Here is a 19,673-nt window from a genome sequence, read left to right as displayed (position 1 = left end):
AAGGAACAAGGCACCAGTGGAGTGGCCCCGAAGCCAAGGCACAGAACCGACTGAGGGATTGGTGCTTGGACGGTTGCTATGGAAAACGACACCATAGCAAGGCCCTTTGCATAGTCACACTGTCCGATGCCAGTGAAGAAAGAAAATAAAATAAAAAAGGGGGAGCAGGGAGATGACGGACTGGGGTAGTGAAAGGAAGGGCGGGAACAAACACAAACAACTTCCACAGAGCAAACTGCAAAAGCGCGTGAAGCCAGATCCCCGCGTGCGAGCGAGGCTGCACCGGGTCGAGGCATAGGCTGTGCTCCCATACGTTAACTTCTGTCAATCAAAGATTGACACCAATGTAACTATAAATAAAATGGGGCACAGAAATTGCGATGGACTGCATGTACATGTGCAATGACAGTGTGACTGAGAGGTTTCCTTTAAGGCCAGTTACCGAGCAAACTGACAGGATGTGACGATGATTTTCAGAATTTATGATGTAATGCGCCTTTGATCATTGTATGTTAAAAAGTACAATTTAAGTAGTTTTTATTATTACTATTATTTTGCCCGCCTGCTTTGACCATCTAGAGGAAAGTTTTTCTTGTAAAGAAGTTTAGTTCAAAACGTTTTGCCCGCCTGTGAAAACCAGTTACCCTCCTACTGAAAATTTTAATGAAACCACTGCATTGAGTATTCTATCCACTTAAGCAAACTTCAGACGTTACTTTTACAATCAAATTTTAAAAAAACGTGTGCTATAGTCCAGGGAGAATCTGAAACTGTAGAGACGTCCCTACCATTACTCGTTGTTTCTCTTCTCGCTGGCTTGTTTCGTTCTGGTGGTGTCTTGTTATCATCCAAATACGACCCATTAATTTTTTCAACTTTGCCCTCTCTCTTTGCCTGCCTTCTGCGCAATCTTTCGCTCAGAGCTGTAGAGGGCCGCTCACTTCCAAACAATTCATCACCAAGTCCCAGATCATCATTGCTTCAGACAACAAAACTTCTGTTAATATAAGATAAGGTGTGTGAACGTTTTTTAATCCAGTGGGTTTTTGCACACAGTTTGTTGTATGGAAATAAAGAAACTTGAGACTTCAACGCTTACCATCATTACCACCCAGAATGGAATCTAAATCCTGATCTAATGCTGCTCGGCCTGAAGCTGGAGATATCAAATATAAAGCTCATGAGATGATCTTCAGACAATGTCTACTACACTGTTGATATCACCAATTGAACCACATCCCTCTCGGTGTTAAGACATAACTAATGTCATATTTGAGTCTGTGGATGAAATGGCAGGTATAAGCAGTTGCTTATAAAGTAAAACAAAATGGTATACTCAGCAGTGTTTTCTTGCAGTATTCCCTAGTTCCCAAGTACACTCTTTGAAAAAATTGTTACATCTACTTTTTGGAATACAACAGGAAACTTGATTTTATAGAAGAATCCTGATTTTTCGAACCTCCAAGGGAAACAAAAATTGGTTTGAGAATCTGGTAGTTTGAGAAATCTGGGGTAAAATTACATTGTTCAACTGAGGAGAGGGAAAAAACTTGAGGTTCAAGTTATTGGGAGATTTAAAAAAATTGAGGGTTCAAGAGATCCATATTCCACTGCGTTTCAAAACCAAAAGATAACAATGTAGCAATCCACAATGCAATTGACAGAAGACATTCCCGGATTATTTGTCTATTACATGTATATGTCACTGTTGTTGTTGGGTGACAATATGGGTTAATTGTTAAGTAAAAGATATTACTGATATTGCCTGAAGTTATAATCATTATTGTAAACCAGCCTCAAGCTATCTGGAGTCAACTAAAGAACATTTACATACATTGATACACCTGCTTCAATACAAGCTAGTAAATTCATTCTGTGGGTCATAATCATCATTTCAAATACAGCCAAACCACTCCTTATGGACGCCTCCATGGACACCCCTACATTACAGACAGTATACTTGGTCCCAGAAAAACCAGAATTCATGTGATCTCTTTCTCTATAGTAATCTCCATGATACAGACACTCAGGTCTGCCCGTTTGGTGTCTGTATTAAAGTGGTTTGACTGTAACTCCAAACAGTTGTATATAAATTGTTGAATTACAGATGCGAAATCAAGAATGTCCAGGTGCAAAGAAAACCAAATCGAAAGACCTTCTCATTAGCCCCCAGAAATATTTCATCTCATAGAGTACTTCAGTAATTTGAATTTCCTCAAAATTTTTCCAAGAAACTTCACTTGCCCTTTAGTCAAGTGATGAACAGAATCCCTAATGGCCTGACTCAGATCAATGTCCACTGGCTAAGTGGGCTATCAACATGACTTTCTTTTCACACTGAATATGCTGAGTGATGACTATATTTTATAAGTGATGTAGCACATATTTTTAATTAAATGGACTTGAAATCTAACAATCAGCCACTCTGGAGAAAACAAAAAAACTGTTATGTTCTGGTGGAACATGTTCAGGTGTGTAGTAACAAAACCGGTTCGTTTGTTATGGTTAGAGGTCAAGAATGTCAGTACCTTTAGAAATGTGATTGTCAAGTCAATAAAGTGACTGACATTTCAACACAGTAAAGTAAAGTCATCTTCAGAGTCAGTAAAGTCATGCTGTCTGTTGAGGTGATTCCCTAGAAATAACACTTGACATTAGATTTTTTTCGAATTTTTTGTGGTTGTTCCTATTAATGCAGGTATTCGAAATGTGCGATAAAAAACATGTGGTACGGTGCTCATTTAAGAGTCCTAACTCGCCAAAGGTGCATCAAAAATCCCTGCAATGGTACCTATTAAGTGCGTTTTTCTTTTTCTGAATGCTGCTACGTTTCGGGGTATCAGTGGCCAAACACATGGAGTCAATATTAAAAAGTTTCAATAGATACATTGCATTGTCTTAAAGGAACAATTTGTTATGTTTTTCTTGGCAAAAATGTACATCTAGGATCAGAGTTGACAAAAAGTCTTTCTAGCGTGCATCCTGTAGGGGTGGTAAGGTTCAGGTCATGAGTGAAAGGGTCAGTAAACATTTTTGGCAGTAATTTTTTTATTTTACGTTAAAATTTTTTCTTACTCATTCAGTGGAAAGGCAATAAATTATAGACTGATTTAATGCAATAAAAAAGGTACCTTACTGTGCTTGTTTAAGAGAAAACAAAGATGCATATCAGATACATATAAATTAAAAGGTAGATCTAGATACAGCCAAAAAAACAATTTAAAAATAGTCAAATTCTTGGGCCGACAATTGCAGTTAGGTTAAACTCCTAACTGCAGTTAATGTTAAGTTAACTGTCCAAATAAATCTAGTTACTTTGGGCATATGGAAAAGATGGAATTCGGAATCGAGAAACGGAACCAGAAGCAGCAAACCAGAACCGAAAACACATCTGCAATTCTTATTTGTCTGGTTCTGGTTCTGGTTCTGGTTCCAGTTCCAGTTCCAGTTCCAGTTCCCGTTCCGGTTCCGTTTCCGGGATTCCAAATTTCCGAATTCCCGATTCTGCTTTTCCACACGCGCGTTATTTTCATCATTACAGATTCTGTTCCAAATTCCGAAGTTGCCTGATCCAATTCATAACTAGTACTAACAAATTAAGTACTACTATAATACACCATTTGTCGACAAAAAAATACACCATTTGTCGACAAAACAAAATACAACAAAATAGCTTTTAAATTACCGGCGCGTCCAACGGCTGATCGGCGGCCAGGGAAGGTATGGCCACCCTACAAAACAGAGCAAATTCTCAATTGATTATCCAAGAATCCTTTAAATTCTAATGTCTTTTACTTCTATTTAGACCAGCTTTGTACTTCTTACCCTTCTCATCCCATAAGAATCTTCAAAGTTTTCAACGTCAAATTACAACCGGAAGATCCACCATTGTGAAAACTGTTGGTAAACAAACGCATACTCTAATTTGGTAAGCCGCTGAGGATTGCGGTTGCATGTGATTTCCCGCGCAATTCGTTGTAGATGGTTGTTGTAGATTTCGCAGCCGATTTCGTTGTCTTTGCTAAATCTGCAACCTTTGTTGATTTCTTGAGTTCCAGAGGAGGCTGCAATTAAAAAGAAGTTGTTTTGACACCTCAAGCGTCCGTGAACGTAGTCCTTTCGTGCTTTTACTGTGCTTGAAACATGACTTCTGGTAGCGTCAGGATCTCTCAAGCCGCGGTTTCAAGCTGCTCGGAGTCTAGCCGAGTTCATTTGATGCCCTGCGAGATTGATCATGATGGAGAGGCACCAGTGTCATCTTATTTTGATACATCTGTGCGAGAAGAGGGGACGACTACAGGAGTGCAAAACGGAGAAAAAGGTTGGATTACACATAAACTTAAGCTCAGATTGTTTCGTGGAAAAAGGACTGGTGTAATTGATCACTTGATCTTATAAACAAGGGTGCGTTCCTTTGGGGTGATCTCGATCGGGATCAGTGATCCAATATCACTCAGATCATAGTGCATCAAAGGAACTGATGAATCCACTTTGGTCACAGATACATCAGTTCTTTTGATGCATCATGATCGTAGTGATCTTGGGTCACGGATCCTGATCCAGATCATCCCAGTGGAATGCACCCCAAGTCAGTCAAAAATAGGTACCAGCTCGTAGTGGTTGACAGATTATCGTGTCCATAACCAAATTCTTGAGATCTGATTGGTTCTCTATTTACTTATTTTGTCAGTTCAATGGCATAGGATCAAAAAGGCATCTAATAGGCGATTTGCATAATGGCGTCATTTGACTACAACTACCAAAATCCTTCAGTTTTTCTGTTTCTTATGCTAATTAGGGCAATTGTTATTTAAACCCCACTGGGAATTCAAAATTTGAATAATAAAGAAAAAACGAAAGGAATTCTTGTAGTTGTAGTCAAATGACGACAACATGCAAATCTGCTATTACGGCTGATCAATAACATGACTTGTAATTAGACACCTGAAACTGGACACCTGTGTCATTTTCTTCTTAATAAAGCCTTTAATGTGTTCTTGCAGTTTTCTGGCTGGCTGTTTGTTAAACTATTGAAATAGACATGAGAAAGAGACAAGAAGAGAGGAGAGTTAGATTACTGTTCTCATAAGTTCAAATTTGAAATCACTTGCCCAGTTACTTTCTGAATTGTACTCTGCTTAGTGCAACTCAACAATAATTATTAATATATAGTGTTAGCATACATCGATGAGCTGCATTGGGTGATTCCAGAAAATATCCATACCATACCACAGGCAGGAGGGGTAGAGCATTTTGAAATTTCTGAAGGCAAGGGGGGAGGCAGTGGGTAAAATGTCCTTGCCACCCGTGATAGGGTATGGATATTTTCTGGAATCACCCATTATAGCATCACATGAAATCAGGCCTGCCAGCTAGTCCATAGGCTCTGGGAGTGTGTCATTGGCTAGGGCCTTGCTTGCAGGATCAAGCCCTGAGTAGGATCAGTGCACTGTGTTCCTGGGCAAGACACTTTACTCTCACAATGCCTCTCTCTACCCAGGTGTCCAAATGGGCACTTGTTGGGGGTAATCCTGCCATGGTCTTGCCTCCCATCTTCAGAGGTGGGGAGGTAGGAATTTTCCTTGTTACTTCATACCCAGGAAACCAGAGATAAGTAACAGCCTAATGGGCCAAGTCAGGCTGAAGGGCAGACTTTACTTGGAGTAACTATGGATTTAACTGCATTTCTTTCCAAAATTAATCATTTTACAACCAAAATCATTACTAATATACTGGAGATTTATTGTATGCTGGTATTGAGAAAAGTTAAAGCATAATATTTCATTGCTCTCCTGGCTTCGTCATGATATAAATATTTGAACTGCATAACTAACTACTACAGAAGTTATATGATGGTGAGCTCTCCTTCAAGATTTTTGTCACTACAAGAACTATCATTTTTACAAAATGTACAATGTAGCTCAGTGGAACCTGGTTCAAGAGATCAGAGTTCATTTCCTGGATGGAATCTTTGTGATTTTATTGTGAATTGCTCTCTTTTCTTGCACATGTAAAGTTATGCAACTGTGAGAATTAATCTTTACAAGCCTTGCTCGATCCATGAGTTTGATGCTCTCCAGAAAACTGTAAGCAAGGGTAAATTCAAACATTCTGTCAGTAACCCAGGGTGGAATAGCATCTCTTATTAGATGGTGCTATCTTGCGTGCTCGGCATTACCCGCTGTGTCCTGCATAAAAATAGTGTTCTTTTTTCCATATAATGAATCCAAGCTTGTTCAATCAAAATGACTGGATATTGACCTCGTTCTATTTTTGCATGCTTATGGACCTCAACTCCATCTCAGTCCATAAACATGCAAAAAAAGAACTTGGCTAATATCCAGCCATCTTTACCTCACTTTTGGTCAGTAACCCATATATCTTGCCAGAGTGGGAGCTAGAGTTAAGCTTGACCTGTTGAACAACCTTCATGTTCTGTAGACATAAGAGAGTAATCTGATGTTTTTAATATTCCTTTAAAGTTGGATTTTTTATTTAATTCTTAGTCTTGAGTGCATCCTTTCGAGGATGTGGTCTTCAGGGTTGTGTTCTTAACTTACCAGCAGGATACACTGGGTATGTGATGAAAGAGGAAAAGAGACCATTTACTGATGAAGAGGTAAGAACTAAGTTTCTAGACAATCTTTAGACATGTCTTGAGGTCGCAAATTACAATAAACAACTTTGCATGTAGTGTCTACTGTTAAGAGGCTTTCTCTAATACATTAGCCCAGTTTTGGGGAGGTCTTCTTTATTTGAAACATATTTCTGATGTACTAGTCAACTTGTGCTGGGATTATTTTTAGGAGCGGGTGATGAAAGCCACTCACAAGTTCTCACAGTTCACTTACTGGAACTTAGAGACTCCACCATCAAATAATGATGCTATTGTCAAAGCCATGCAATGGATAAATATAGCCTCTGCAGTAAGTAATGGAAATTATGTCATTTACACATACAAAAGTACATTTGAAAGTGTATGCATATATAATAATATTATTATTAAATAGATTCCATCAAAATGTGATAAGAGCAAAAAGTGGTACACTCACCATTAGCCAAGTGTGTCACTGATGTTTTTACCACATTTTGACGTCTTCTGTTATCTATGACTGAACAGACGCCCGACAACATGGAATCTATCTGTTTTATATAGTGAAGAAACCAAAAAAAGTGTTGATGACATTATCTATATGTCTGTCCTCCAATAGATCATAAGTAAAATCCAATCAAAATGCAAGCAAGGCTGGCTCATGGTTAGTGCACTCGTCTCCAGATCGAGCGGTCTTGGTTCGAGCCCTGGCTGGGGACATTGTGTTATGTTCTTGGGCGAGACACTTAACTCTCACAGTGCTTCTCTCCACCCAGGTGTATAAATGGGTAGCAGCAAATTTAATGCTGGGGGTAACCCTGCAATGGACTAGCATCCCTACCAGGAGGGAGTAGAAATGCTCCTAATCGCTTCTTGCTACAGAAACCGGTATAAGCTTTGGCCTGATGGTCCACTTGGCTCGTATGCAGACTTGACCCTCACCAGTATTACTGCATATAAAAATTACTTAGCCCATATTAACCAAGCAGGAGTTCTGTATTGGAGAATCTTGACCGAGGTCATGAGTACAGACCAAATGCAGTGAGGTTTGTACACATGACCGAGGTCAAGATTCTCCCATACAGACTGACTAAGCTTGATTAGTAAGATATTATATGGCAAACAAGAAAAATTTTATTCATTTAGTGTAACTGGTTTATACTAGCTGATATCTTGTTTGCGAACGGTGATGAGCTGCTCGCCTACTTTACATTTCTTCTCATCATTCCTTTTGGCACTTCCATAATGTGAATATTTTCTGGAACTAATACCAGAAGAAAATAGTCAATATTTTTGTATTTTAGTTGGCAGCTTTTTCACTGCAAAATGTAAGCGGTCTAGATGCCAGAGTCAACATTGATTTCAGCCGATCAAATTCGTGAATTCTGTAGTTCCCAGTCCTTATGAGACACAGCCGTATAATAAATACAAAATAATATTGAACAAACGAGTTTGACTGAGTGAGTTTTATGATCCACCTCAAAAAAAAAAAAAAAAAAAAAAAGGATCAAAATCTTAGTAACTGAAAAATCATTGGCAGGGACGATTTAAATGGCACAACTTGTTTATGCACGACATACTGAACTGTGAACACTCAACATGTACAAGGCTAGCAGTTTTATGGTTTAGACAGTCATGTGAAATACGCTTGTCAATTTTTACATAGCGCCTTCATTCCTCAGTCACTAACAAAATGCACAAAAAATTGTCAAGTGTTGATAGTGTTCATGGTTCAAGTGTCCTCATTATAAAACTAAACCCAGAAAGTTTTGTTTGTTGTACGAAGTGCTAATCTTTGTTACCTGATTACTTAAGAGGTGTTTTTTTTTTCCTTAGCTTCACGGTGGGGATGTTGAAAATCAGAATGCCACACCGGAAAACATCAGATGATCAACATATATTTACAACATTGTTCATTACAGAGCCTAAATTAAAACATGTACAGTTTGCATTCATGAATTCTTCACCTGAGGTAATGGCCAAGATTGGACTTAGTCAATCGAGAAAATTGTTAATATGGTGCTGCCCAGTTTTGTTGCTTGTTTGTATATAGGCGAATCTTTGCTGATGTCATTGTTTACATTTTTCCTCATTAGCATACGACTTGACTCATAGAAGCCGTGGCCGTATATATGAACTAAATGGAAAAGTTGATAAAGCTGATTTAAGTTGAGCAATTTTGTGCAACTTTCAGCTCTTTGCAAGCAAAATTGAAGGAAATATCAGCCATCAAAAACTAAAAAATTGCTGCGTGGCAAAAAAGTTAATGAGCCATACATTTCTCTGTAAAATTTCGAGTTTTTAGAAGAGAATATCTCCAAAACCATTCCGTGTATTGGGCTCAAATTTTCAGAGGTATCTGAAACCCTGTTATGCCCTTTCAATATTCAGAGTTTTTCTTTGATTAGTGTCATCAGATAGTGATAAGCAAATGCTAATGAGGCAAAAAGTGTAAACAAAGATTCGCCTATAGCTTAGTCAATGTCTTCACTGTTGAAAATAAGCAGTTCTGCATGGTGGGGAAAAACTGAGATTATTTGAAACAGCATTTAAGTTTCAGTGGTGATCACCATGGCTATATTCCTCTTACTAACCGAGTTCGATGCCATACTGTAAGTTTTCCACATCGATTTATGGCCGTGACAAACACACAACGAACATGGCACGCGAACTCACTAGCGTAACAAAGAGGCACTAACCAAACAGTGCGCAATTAGCTGAAGTAGAAATCAAAACAGTTGCAATGACACTTATGCTGATTGTCCTCTCACAAGTATTTAATTCTGAGATATTGTCATTTAATTTTGTACTATTTCTTTTGTCACGTCTGAACAATTCCTGCTCTCCTCAGTAAGTCTTCAGTACTACTCATTAACACGCGGTGGAAAGAGTGTAGCATGCGTACGATGAGAACTTTAATTTGCGTAGTTGATTCATTATCATTGTCATCATCATTTATTTCAGTTGCCTTACAAAATTGTATTTTAAAATTACAACAAATTAAGCAAGGTAAGGAGACCTCCAGGAAACCACCAGACTTAAAGAAAGCTATCTCGATTGTCGATCTTTTAGTTATAAAGATTCTTAATAATATTCTCGGGACTTTCCATATAAGTTCATTTCTCCAAAGACTTTTTTGTTTTCGAAATTTGTTATAAATACGATTACTAAGTAATTGGTCCTCGTGTCGTACAATTTAGGGAGAAATCGTGCTCGTAATTTTAAATCGGCCTCGCGCTTCGCGCTCGTCAGATTTTCAAATTACTCCCTGAATTGCACGACACGAGGACCAATTACTAATATATAGATTTAGCCAAGCCTGAAAGTGAAGCTCGTGGGCCGAGTTGTACCCAGGCCGGATAAGCGAGAATTTTGATTGGAGTAATTAGTTTTGTAACTTTGCGGTGAGGTTTTCTGTTTATATTGTTTGGCCTTCGGTGTTGAGTTGGAGTAATCTCAAACTACACAAAACATTATCATATAAACTCTTGGTCTTCGGCCATCGTAGCTTGGTTAAAAATATGAAACAAACAGCGGTGATTAACATTTTAAAAACCTGCATTTTATGAACTGAACGTTTCGTATAATAGTCAACATACATTTTCAAAAGTATAACCGTTAAAAATTTTTTGTAAAGCTATTTATACTGTATCAATGGGGTCTGGAACCTAGGCAGAAAACATCTGCAGTAGAAATTTAAGAAGTTTACAAACGGAAACTGTCTGTAAAGTGACACAATGGAAAAGCTTTCTTAATAAAGCAAAAGCTTTTCACTGCTGACATTGGCATTCAATGCTGGCTGCAACTCCTGAATAAACAAGGTCTCTTTAACCTTACAGTGGTGGTCAGTCTTGCCGGCGCCAAAATGTCAAAATAGTCCCATTTGATTTTGTGACCAGTTGTTTTAACGTGATCACCAATAGCAGAAGAGTGATCATGTTTTCAAAGGGCCTTGAAATGTTCCGTTTTCCCGTCGTGAAGTCTTCGCTTCGTTTTCCCAATGTAAAAATCATTTGCAGTCCCAGCAACTCTTTATAAATGACTTTGGATAATTGTGATCAGTTGAGACGGTCCTTGTATGGGAAGAAGGATTTGATGCGCCGGGTGATTTGAAAAATAGCTTTGACATTAACAAAAGAGTAGAAACGATTTACACAAGAATTTGGACGCTTAGTAATATGATTGCTATATAGACCTATATAAGGTAATAAAATAACATTTTGGGGGGGGACTGTTGCTACGGGTTCATTTGGCTTGTTCTTGCTCTTGTTCAGGACATTGATATTAAAAGTGATGATGCCCTGAGAGTAGCCATTTTGCAGCAAAAGCCTTTTGAGATCTCGACAGCGAAAGAGCACATGCCATTATTATGTTTGTAAGATTTAGCCCAGTCTGCAAAACGAAATGAATCTTAAACTGTATGTTGATTGGTGGATATCGGCTGAAGTATGCTAACAAGGTAAGAAGCCAGGTTGTAATTGTGCGTGTTCACTGAGGAAACAATACGGCGGAAGGGGCATCCAGTCTTGTGAACCTTTGGGAGGCCATATAAAACACCTGGGGAAGACCCACCGGGTAAAATCTTCTGGAAAACTGTGTCATCAATTATTCCTTCCTTTCGTAGTTTGCGGAGATAGGAAGAAAGGCTCTCTTCCCTACCTTTAGTGGGATTTTGTGTCAATGGTTTGAATTTGGTGTTATCAGAGAGCAACTGCTTCATTTTGTTAAGATAGTCAAGTCTGCTAACAATAACAATGCCATTTCCTTTGTTTGGTTTCGTAATTAGGGAGTGTGCAATAATAATCACCTGGAGGCGGGGATTGGAAGATTAGAGGGGGGGTATAAGAGAAAATGACAACAAGAGAGAGGAGGGGGGTTGGATGTAAAATTTAATACATACACGGGGAGCATTACTTTTTCATTCCTTTTTGCAAACTGGAAAAGTAGTGGAAGAGTTATTAGAGTTCAAATATAAATACTAACATTGGAATAAAACTGACAAATTTATCAACTCTATTAAAGGTGTTCTGATCTATGAACTGCTGTTTTCTTATCTGTCATGCAGTAGGAAAGGAATGCCACTGTTATATATGTTAAAACAGTGCTACTTTATTTGCACTAAGATTTAATAAAACAGGAAACTTTAATTAAAAGTTGCAAAAGTAGCACTATAATGTTATTCAATGAAAAAGAAAGATACCAATGTTAGCACACACGGCATCATAATTTAGCAGAATGAAAAACCCAACTGTTGAGATTTTAATACCAATACAAATTTAAAGTATGGTAAATAAAACACAAACAAAAGCGCTTACCAACAAGCAGCTGAAAATGTATCTAAAGCAAAAAGGTCTTAAGATAAGTGGAAGCAAGGCTGAGTTGATTGATCGACTTCTCACCCACCCACGCGGGAGCCTTAGTGCCAGTGATGGTGTAGAAGGTGAGAAATCTCCCAATTCATGCGAAGACGACACAAGCTCAGAGTCCAGTGATTCTGATGACTCTTCAAATGACTCTCCGACGTATTCAAACTAAATATGAGGGAATCAATGGGAGAAGACTTTTTTCAAGGAAGGGGAGGGGGGGGTAGCCTTAATATTATCATTATGTGGGGGGGGGATGAAATTAATTTCTGCTTAATGAGAGGGGGGTATGACTTAGTTTTAGGGCATATTTCACCCATTTCCCAGCCCCCTCCAGGTAATTATTGCACAGTCCTTTATGATGCTGTCACCCACTGCGTAAATCATTTAGGGCCCTCCTAGCCTGCGCAGCAAGCGTTTTCGTGGGGTTTGGAAGCAAAGAAAGACCGAGGAACGGGATTTTCGGTGTTTTGTCTGCGCGGAAAATGGGGTGAGAACCAAAAAAAAGAAAGAGGGGGGTGGGAGAGGGGAAGGAAGGAAACGCTTGCAGACAAACCCCTGGATTTTGAAAACCTCCGTTCGCCAGCGAACGGAGCTCGTGATTGGCTGTGCTAGTCCAATATTATTGACATGTGTTGATCAAAGGTATTTTAATACCTTCGAGTGCCAGACAAAAGGGGAAGACGCGTTCGAAGCTTAGTTACAAGACGCTTTAACTTTTCTCGCTGAACGAGGATTTAGTCGTCAGCTTCGACAGTACGGTAGAAATCCTGTAGTGCAATGCCGACGCTTTGGTTTTTCGAAGTCTGCAAATCACTGCGGAAGCAAGCGCGACACAATTTGCAGCTGTTCCTTTAATTTTAACATTACTTTCTTGAATGCCACACGCGCCAAGGACAAGATAATAAACCACAAGACAGAAAATTCACACTACTGCGTGGGAAAACCGAGTGATTTCGTCTGGCTTGGTACATGGCAACATGTTGTCGTGGGTACTCTGACATTTCATTAGAAGCATTTTTGTTGACGGCATTTAGAACCTCTGGATACGATTCTGAATGATTTGTTATAGTGTTAGCTGCGGCATGCCAGTTTTTGTCACATATTTGCCTTAGCAAAAATTTAGTCGTCTCGTCGCGGGGAATTCTTACGAGGACATTTTATAAACAACTTTGACTTGGAGGCCGCCTAGGGGAAGATTATCTTTATTCAGATACTGGTCAAGATCATCGTTATTTCCCCTCTCAGATGTTTGAAACCTCTCCTGTCCAAATTCCAAAGTTTGCCGAGAAGACTTTCCGTTATTTGTTTTTGCTACAGGCGATAACACTCGAACCGATTTGCGGATCTGGCGTTTCCAGCAAACGCTTCTTTACTGGAATTGCCTTTGTGGGAGTTGACTTGCTAATTTTACCTTGTATCGATTCCTGGACGAACGAATACAGTGATCCAAGATTTCGAATCACGCGAGCACAAGGATTACAAACTCGACTGGAATACTTCTCACATTTTAACTTTCTGGCAGATTTGTGCTAAAACTTCACCCTTGCAGTCCTTCCTTTTAGACGGATTGAGTAGAAATATAGCTTGATTATAAATTACCAAATTTAATTCATCGAGACTTCTCCGTTCCCACCGTGCGCTCGTTGTTTCAGACATATTTAGACGAGTAAAGTTTATTTTGGTTCAAAGTTCACTTCCGCTACGGAAGGCCGAAGATTTTATTGGTTAATTTATGACAGTCGATGACAGCATGAAATCTCAGTGTGCGCACTCAGGCATGAAAGGCCAAGTAGGCGGTTTTCGAAACCAGGGGTTTGTCTGCTAGCGTTTCCTTCCTTTCTTCCCCTCCCCCTCCCCCCTCTTTTACTCGGTCCATTTTGGCGCTGTAATTCTTTGTTCCCGAACCCCACAGAAACGCTTGCTACGCAGGCTAGGGCCCTCCACTCATCTTTGCTGAGGATGTGCTTTTGTTTAGAAAAGTCATAGCAATAAATGTAATTGTAGGAAATATTTTTCAGCTGATTTCTTAGACGATCTGGATCTCGCTAATTCAATGGAACGTTCAGTTTAACAAGGTCACGATAGAAAAGCTCAAGGAAACATGTAACATCATACCTGTCAACGTCTTTAGGAGGCAAACAGAAACGTAAACCACGTGCCAAAACGGTTTTCTCAGCTTCGGTAAGCAAAATGTTCTTGATTTGGAGAGAATTCGTGTGTGGCTTGCAGCCAACAAACTAACTTTAAATATGACAAAGACAGAATTCCTTCTGATTGGTTCCAAGCAAAGGCTTTCAAATTTTACAGTGAATCCTACTGCTAATATCAACCAGTTTCCGATAAAACGAGTCTCGACTGTTAAATCCTTAGGTGTACACATTGATGAAAATCTTACTTAGGAGTGTCATATCAATGAGCTTTCCAAAAAGATTGCTTCTGGCATTAGCGCCATTAAACGTATTAGGTATTCGGTCCCATATAAGACTTTACTTTCCGTTTACAATTCATTAGTCCAACCTCATCTCGATTACTGCAGTTCGGTGTGGGGATCCTGTTCTAAAAGTCTTTCTCAAAAGTTACAAAAATTACAAAATCGGGCAGCACGCGTCATAACTTTTTCAAATTACGATCGTAATACTGATGAATTGTTGAGGATGGTCAACTGGGTTAAACTGGACCGTCAACGCCTTGTTAATAAATCAATAATGATGTACAAGATTGTAAATAATATGGTTCCGGAATATCTTTGTTCACGCTTTGTCTTCCGTTCCGATACTTTGACTTATAAGTTAAGAGATAGTGATGGTACGCTTGCTATCCCACAGCCCCACACTAATTACTGTAAAAGAAGTCTTTCTTACAGCGGAGTTGTACTATGGAATAGTCTGCCCTTGAATATTAGACAATCGCTCTCCCTTAATCAATTTAAATCTAAGTTGAAGAACTATGATTTTGACAGTGGTCTTATATAAATTTTATTTTGTTTTTATACACGGCTTCCTTGTAAAGCAGGTTTTTATCATTTCTCTTATTCTAGTAGTTATTTACAATATTAAATTAGTTAGGTAGTTAGATTTATTTAAATTAAATATTGTATAGTCCTGAAGGAAATACCGTGTCTAAATAAAGATTTTACCTTTACCTTACCTTTACCACGCGATTGGAATAGTTGAAGGTGATGTCGTCGCTATTTAAATTTGAAACTTCAGAAATTCCAAACTTTCGTTTGAGATTATCAATCTTCTTTTCAAGCTTGCTTGAATCCCGCTCCTTGATCTTGAAAGGCTTGTTTTCGATTACAGAGCAGACATGGTTGAAGCAAACAGGCTACCCTCAGGGCATCATCACTTTTAATATCAATGATGTCTTGAACAAGAACAAGAACAAGCCAAATGAACCCGTAGCAACAGTCCCCCAAAAAGATGTTATTATTTTATTACCTTATATAGGTCTCCATGGCAATCATATTACTAAGCGTCTAAAATCTTTTGTTAATCGTTTCTGCTCTACTGTTAATGTCAAAGTTATTTTTCAAAACACCCGGCGCATCAAATCCTTCTTCCCATACAAGGACCGTCTCAACCGATCACAATTATCCAAAGTCATTTATAAAGAGTTGCTGGGACTGCAAATGATTTTTACATTGGGAAAAGGAAGCGAAGACTTCACGACGGGAAAACGGAACATTTCAAGGCCCTTTGAAAACATGATCACTCTTCTGCTATTGGTGATCACGTTAAAACAACTGGTCACAAAATCAAATGGGACTATTTTGACATTTTGGCGCCGGCAAGACTGACCACCATTGTAAGATTAAAGAGACCTTGTTTATTCAGGAGTTACAGCCAGCATTGAATGCCAGTGTCAGCAGTGAAAAGCTTTTACCTTATTAGGAAAGCTTTTCCATTGTGTCACTTTACAGACCGTTTCCGTTTGTAAACTTCTTAAATTTCTACTGCAGATGTTTTCTGTCTAGGTTCCAGACCCCATTGATACAGTATAAATAGCTTTCCAAAAAATTTTAAATGCTTATACTTTTGAAAAGGTATATTGACTAGCATACGAAACGTTAAGTTCATAAAATGCGTGTTTTTAAAATGTTTATCACCGCTGTTTGTTTTATATTTTTACACAAAACATAACAAGTAAATACATTTTTATACAAGAAAAATTTACACTTCAGTTAAGTTTTAATCCTGTAATAACCTTAAACGCCTTTAGAACAACCTGACCCTGATTACAACAAGTTAACCTGGCTTGAGCCTGCGATCCAATCGAAAAACAACATTTGGCTATTGGTTGACTTAAAAAAAAAAATGTGATCTCGTTGGGGTCATCTCGATGAGCTCGAAACTTGAGCCCGCGATATGGTTACGCTTATTTATCTCCCTTGAGAGGAAAATGAATACGCTGTAAACCAAGGCTACATGTCTCGATCAATCACTCCGTTGCCGTCGTGCGTACGCGCCCACGAGCAAGACTGCTAGCCATGATAACCATGAGAAAATCAATTCATGGGTTTACTTTTCTTTCCTATATGGGTATGGTGCTCCGCTATTACTAATTAGCAATTATTTGACGAGGTTCAGCAAAATATCGTGATTTGTCAGTGACGAAACACGATACTCTGCAATATTTAGCCGAGTTCAATAATCGTTTTATCATTCAATCAAAGTCTTTTTATATTTCAATCACTCTCTGACAGCTTAGGGAAGCGATTTGTTATTTTTCACGCGAGAGAGTGGTTACAATTACGCATGAGCAGAATATTACTTGCAGCAAAACACATTTAGACGGTTCTACGCATGAGCAGACCATTATTTGTAGGCAGTTATTCGCAGGTCATGTGGTGGACTCTCGGCCAATGAAAAGGAAGGAAAAATGCATCGAACGATAATTCAAATGATTTCATTCCCAGTGAACCCTACTAGTAACCAGTGGTAACAGAGGCTCTGCGACCGACTGATTGAGGTTTATCAGCAAAATTTTAGCAAGAGCGCTTTTGTGTTTTCATCGTAAAGCGCACAGCGTAACCATAAATAGTTCGTGGGCTCATCATTATCAAGCGTTTCTCTTCATGAGTAGTGCCTCACTTGGTCAAAGCGTCTCTGTAAAGTAACACTATCAAGCACATTTGTGGAGGGAAACGCACAGCTGCAGTTTACAGCGATACAATCGATTTACGTACTAAACTGGTGAGAGATTTATGAAACACAAACACATCATCCTATTTCTGTCTGCATTCTTAAGAATATTTGACAATGTTACCGACATCACTGACGTCAACCTGTTGTTTCTTTTGTTATCGGCAATAAGAATTAAACCGAGACTTAGCAGTCAACTTAATTTGGCCGCGTGGGACTAGAGGGCAATTAAAAGCTAGGGAATTGAAAAGGACTAATTGTACACAAAGTGTGTACAGCTGGTTCGCGGCGTTAAGACAGGATACTATATCTGGCTCCTGAAAAAACTTGTGTATACAATACAGCCCTTACGAAACTCGAGTCGATATCATGAACAAATCATCTTGTGAGTTACTGCTGCACTACTATCCCAAAGTCACCGATTTTGAAGAGCTTCGTTCGACTTACATCGCTAATTGTGTCCTCAACAACTTTCTGTCCTATACCGTCATCATGTTGAACATTGTGACAATCCACGCGATAAGAAAAACTTCGTCGTTGCCAAACACTTTGAAGACACTGCTCCTGAATCTTGCTGTCTCTGACATCGCTGTTGGTTTACTTGTTCAGCCATTTTACACCTCCCTTCTGGTTAAGTGGTTACAGAAAAATCATCCTAGCTGCAACACATATATGGTTTTCGTAATTACCACTTCATCGTTTTACCAAGCTTCGTTCTTTGGTGTTGTGGCCCTCAGTTTAGACAGGTTCTTGGCAATTCATCTTCATCTCAGATATCAGGAACTTGTGACTCACAAGCGTGTTGTTGCTGTGGTGGTCTCAATATGGCTTCTTAGTGTATTTCTTCCGTTGATGATGGTCTGGGCTCCGCTCTCGGTCGATATTTTTCTACTTATTAAGTTTACTCTAGGAGTTATTGGCCTCCTTCTTACAACAGTAATTTATATCAGAATTTATTTCGCTGTGCGACGCCTCAAGAATCATTTTCAGGCCCTGCAAGTACAACAAGTAGCAGAGAATAGCGAAATTGCAAATTTTGCACGCCTTGTTAAATCTGCAGTCGGCATATTCTACGTTTATATTACAGTATTGGTTTGTTATGCACCTCACTTTATCAGTTTGGTGTCCCTTAAAATCAATGGCCCGACTATCGCTTTGCATAGGTTTTTTCTTTTGTCACTGGTTCTTGTATTCCTTAATTCATCTTTAAATCCGGTAATTTACTGTTGGAAGATGAGACACATTCGACAAACTCTGTTCAACATATTGCGAAACGTGTCTTGTCTCTGAACTCTCACGTCAATTGCAACAAAACTGTCAAATTATGAATTTGATCCGGGATACAAAATTCATTTAGATTCTTAGCCGATTCATGGTAGCTTTCCTGTTCAAAATAATAAACCAATGACAAAGATCTGAAATAAATTAAATCATAGAGACGTAGACTTAAACATTTTTTTTTGGTTGTGTAAATACAAAATTTCATTTCTGCTCGCCGTGTCCAGGACGAATTGCTTTTTTTAGTTACATTAAACGAAAGGGGAAGTTGAAAGGCGATATCCTTAGGTATTTACACGGGCTGCAATTATTATTAAATATGCTTTGTTCGTGACAGTATATAGCTCTACCCGAATCACGTTCACGCCACATGACAAAGTTAATAAAAAGAAACACATGGGTTATTGACCAAGCATGAAGTCAATGCGGCTTGATATTGGTCGAATTTCCTTTTCTGCGTGTTTATTGACCAAGCTGTAGACGAAAAATATTTACATAAGTTTTCCTACTAATGTAACTTCTCCTTGAAATTCAAAATTCGCTGGTTTTCAAACGAACGACTGGTCGACCTAAAAAGTTGTAAACATGTCATAAGCTTAACGAGGAGAAAAACTTGGGTGGCTTTTTAGCCTCGATGACGTCATGCGAGGACGATCTACGCCAACCTCGTTCCCAGGGTCCTATATCTACCTTTCCCGAAGAAACTCGATAGGACCCTGGAAACAAGGTAGACATTATACATAGGTAGTATTCAATAGGCCACTTTCGATATATTAAAATTCAGCTTGATGGTGAGGCCTAAAGGACACAGACAAAAGAAATGAACAAACATGGTCATTTCACTTCCTTTGTTTGTGTCCTCCAAGCCTCGCTGCCGTGCTGAATTTTAATGTATCGAAAGTGGTCTGTTACTAAAGGCCTGGCCTGGGTTGTTTGAAAAGCGGACAACGCTATCCACCCAATAAATCACTATCCAGCGGATACCGTGGTTTGTTTAAGTTTTTTAACACTTACCCAGTTGATAGCGATTTGTCCAGTAGATAGCGTTATCCACCTTTCCAACAATCCGGACCTGGGGGCCGTTTCTCGAAAGTTCCGAACACTTTTCGTGCCCGCAAAGCCATTTTTAGGTAGTCGGTATCTAAAAACAGAGAAGTACATACGCCTGAAACTTCTTGTGTGAAAAGAACGTCTGTTCATGTTAAGAATATGTGAATAAAACAGCTTTGTAATCATAAAGTTTGAGAATTTGCTACGGCTTTCCGGCTACGAAAACCTTTCGGGACCTTCGAG

General features: G+C 39.0%; 2 protein-coding genes and 1 long non-coding RNA gene across 6 annotated transcripts; 2 read left to right on the top strand and 1 right to left on the bottom strand.

Annotated features, from left to right (window-relative positions):
• Positions 1 to 135: 135 nt before the first annotated feature.
• On the bottom strand, positions 136 to 3,890 carry LOC145491281 (uncharacterized). 4 transcript variants are annotated; one of them, XR_014049798.1, is made up of 4 exons: positions 3,826 to 3,890; positions 3,686 to 3,731; positions 1,100 to 1,156; positions 136 to 997 (listed from the first exon to the last, which is right to left on the bottom strand). It is a non-coding gene; the product is annotated as an uncharacterized LOC145491281 (long non-coding RNA). The 4 variants fall into 4 exon arrangements; XR_014049799.1 differs by having other exon boundaries at positions 136 to 1,278; XR_014049800.1 differs by lacking the exon at positions 3,826 to 3,890 and having other exon boundaries at positions 1,100 to 1,278; positions 3,686 to 3,732.
• On the top strand, positions 3,713 to 10,812 carry LOC145491274 (ribonuclease H2 subunit C-like). Its single transcript, XM_081470444.1, has 4 exons — positions 3,713 to 4,321; positions 6,507 to 6,619; positions 6,807 to 6,926; positions 8,429 to 10,812. The coding sequence occupies exons 1-4, from the start codon at positions 4,144 to 4,146 to the stop codon at positions 8,480 to 8,482; spliced, it is 465 nt and encodes a 154-aa protein (XP_081326570.1). The 5' UTR covers positions 3,713 to 4,143; the 3' UTR covers positions 8,483 to 10,812.
• Positions 10,813 to 15,131: 4,319 nt separating this feature from the next.
• Positions 15,132 to 19,641, top strand: LOC145491261 (adenosine receptor A2a-like). Its single transcript, XM_081470423.1, has one exon. The coding sequence runs from the start codon at positions 17,472 to 17,474 to the stop codon at positions 18,390 to 18,392; it is 921 nt and encodes a 306-aa protein (XP_081326549.1). The 5' UTR covers positions 15,132 to 17,471; the 3' UTR covers positions 18,393 to 19,641.
• The last annotated feature ends 32 nt before the right edge of the window (positions 19,642 to 19,673 follow it).

The sequence above is a fragment of the Orbicella franksi genome, chromosome 6 (genome assembly GCF_964199315.1).
Source record: "Orbicella franksi chromosome 6, jaOrbFran1.1, whole genome shotgun sequence".
Classification (NCBI taxonomy): Eukaryota; Metazoa; Cnidaria; class Anthozoa; order Scleractinia; family Merulinidae; genus Orbicella; species Orbicella franksi.
The sequence above is the reverse complement of the archived record's forward strand: the minus strand, read 5'-3'. Positions and strand labels throughout refer to the sequence as shown.